General features: G+C 41.2%; 1 protein-coding gene across 1 annotated transcript; it reads right to left on the reverse strand.

Annotated features, from left to right (window-relative positions):
* Positions 1-469: 469 nt before the first annotated feature.
* Positions 470-2,609, reverse strand: LOC140871894 (UDP-glycosyltransferase 74B1). Its single transcript, XM_073274637.1, has 2 exons — positions 1,873-2,609; positions 470-1,409 (listed from the first exon to the last, which is right to left on the reverse strand). Exons 1-2 carry the CDS (start codon positions 2,512-2,514, stop codon positions 657-659), a joined length of 1,395 nt encoding a protein of 464 aa, XP_073130738.1. The 5' UTR covers positions 2,515-2,609; the 3' UTR covers positions 470-656.
* Positions 2,610-2,920: the final 311 nt, after the last annotated feature.

Consider the following 2,920-nt stretch of genomic DNA (forward strand, 5'->3'; position numbering starts at 1 on the left):
ATTGGCTTGAGATTTGTAACTTGGGCCTTAATGTCAATTGGACTTTTATATTATTGGATTTTACTTATTTTGGATTATTACCCATCAAAGCTTGCAGGGTCTAGTTTTTTTTATGATTTGGAAACCTACATTATTTTTCGGTGCGTATTGGATAAACTCTCAAACTAACGCAATAGTCAAAAATACCAAAAGTTGATAGAAAAAATTGAACTCACATCTTACCAAAAGTTCACATACTCTACCAACTTGGACACCCTTTAAAGGCTCTCTTTGCTCCTCCATTGTCGTCAAGTCCCGTTTGTTTATAAAGGAGATCGATTTATGTTGGAAATGACCTAATCTAGCCTAAATTATCAAGAAGGATCCATACTTATCTAACCCACGTCATTTTCCCCCGATATGGAGAACTCGGAAAAAAAAAAGATGAATAAAATATACATTTAAAAAAATTAGCTAATGGATCAAATAATAATAATTAATAATACCATGTAGAATCATAGATAGTTACGTTGCTCAAAATACAAACTAAAATGCTCACAAGATCTACACACTAGTCAATAATACTACAACTAATTGAAAAGAAAAAAAAAACAATATGAATTCACTAACTATATATGAATCATCCTTTCATGAAGAAATTGCAACTCAAACTCAAATTAAGCTACACATCTTTCTCCCTTTTGAGCTTTCACAATCTTCAAATTTGCCACAAATTCATCAACACACTCATCCGAGCTCCCCCCTTCACCAACAGCTCCCCTAGCCAAATCCCTCCATTTCCTAGCATTTCGCCTCATAGCCTCACTTTTCTCCCCCTCCATCACCTCTCTCAAACAAAACAAAGCCTCTTCACTCCTCACCACACCAAACTCGTCCTCTCTACACCTCACCCCCACCCCCCACACCTCCTCTATAAACTTGGCATCGGTCATTTGATCCGACCACTGCGGGATCGCCACCATCGGGACGCCTAACGACAGCCCTTCCAACGTGGAGTTCCATCCGCAATGCGTCACGAAGCAACCCACGGCTCCGTTCGCCAGCACCTCCAGCTGGTTGCACCATGAAACGATCAGTCCCCTGTGTTGGGTCGCGTCCACGAACTGCGTCGGGAGTTTGTGGCGTTCCGTGTCTCTCACGACCCACAGGAAGTGTATGTCGCTATGCATTAGTGCGAACGCTAGCTCTTCGGTCTGTTTCGAGGTTAACTTAACCATGCTGCCGAAGGATATGTATGCGACTGATTTCGGTGGCTTGGTTGCGAGCCATTTCGCGCAGTGGTCGCTCAGGGGCTTCCATAGGCTGGCGCCGTAGCCTTTGTCTCCTTCGATCCTTCCATCTAGGTAGTAGGATGGCACCGTTGGTCCTATGAGTTTGGCTGGCCATGACTTTGCTACACTTTTCGCCTCCTTTTACACACACACATATATAGTTGAGTTGAATATCTATGGAAGCATACCAAATCAAATAACATTTTTTTTTGGAATGTTTTTAGAAAACACAAAATTTGCTCAAAAATGCTTCCTACAAACGGGGTAAATGAGATCTATCTATAGAGGCACTGACCCAATAAAATCTAAAGTAGAAATTTATCATTATATACATATATTCATAAATTTCAATGTTAGATGCAGCGACTGTATATTATGAAATCTGCAAACGTTCCAAAGCACAATTCATCTCAACCTACCTTTACTAGCATTATCCATGATAGATCCAAGGGTTCTTATTTATGAATACATGCGGATGTTCACTAAAAAATAATTAACTTCACATTTATTGGTAAATTTCCACCGTTAAAATCTATATCAAGAGAGTGACTCTATAGGTACGATCTAAATTACCACGAAACATGGTTAATATTGTACGTACCTCGCCTTCCAATTCTTGGAAAGAGTTGCCAAAAACAAAATCTGCCTCGTCCAAGTTGGAGAACTGACTCAATTTCATAGCCAGGTAAGCCGGGTAGCTTTCGGGTGCCTTGATGAAACCAGGCACATCGCACCCCTTCAATGGCGGCAAACCGGGCAACACCAAAGGCTCGAAATCCACCGGTAACGCTAGAGTACCGTCGTGTATGTGGCTGAAAATGGCGCAAACCGTGGCTGAGTTCGTGAAAAAAGACGCGCCAAGTATGGCATGCTGATGGGCTACATCGAGAGCCCATGGGAAAAACGAGTCGTAGACTATGCAAGTTATAGGGAAGCTGGTGTTTCGGTACTTTTTGATTAGTTGTGAGAGTGTTTTGGTCCCGTTGTGTTTGAATGACTTGAGGTAAGCATCTTCATTTTGTGCTTGAGTGAAGCCACCGTGGTCATAGCCATCGGAGATCGGCTCCACCGTGATACCGGCGGCTTGGATGGATCCGACGGTGTAGCGGGTGGTGGCTATGGTGGCCTTGACGCCCTTGGAGGCGAGGCGTTTGGCGAATTGGAGGAGGGGATTTATGTGGCCTTGGCCGGGGTATGGGAGGACTACTATATGGGGAATGGTCGTCGTGGGCATTTCTTCCATATATTTCTTGATTGCTAGCAAGCAATATAATTTTGTTTCGGTGAAATCAAATAAAATTAATTGGGGTATGGGTATGAGCTTTTATGAATCAAAATATGGTGATATGGGATCTCAATTTATTGAGGCAAAAGTGTTCGGTATTCTGGTACATTGTTGATTGTTTTCTTTTCTTTGAATTGTAAAAAAAAAAAAAAAAAATTGGAGTACGTCGCGGAAACAAAACACGTGCACGATCTTACATCACATTATTCACGTCACACTTATGTGATTTGCCTTCTTTTTTTTTTTTTTTTTGGGTGTTTTACGTGATCGCAAGAGGAGGTTTGTCAATGGTAAAAATTGCGATGTGATTTATTTTGTTTTGTTTTTTTCAACCTAAAAACATTAGATTAATCTAATATTGTTT

This window comes from Henckelia pumila, unplaced genomic scaffold (assembly GCF_033568475.1).
Source record: "Henckelia pumila isolate YLH828 unplaced genomic scaffold, ASM3356847v2 CTG_461:::fragment_3, whole genome shotgun sequence".
Classification (NCBI taxonomy): Eukaryota; Viridiplantae; Streptophyta; class Magnoliopsida; order Lamiales; family Gesneriaceae; genus Henckelia; species Henckelia pumila.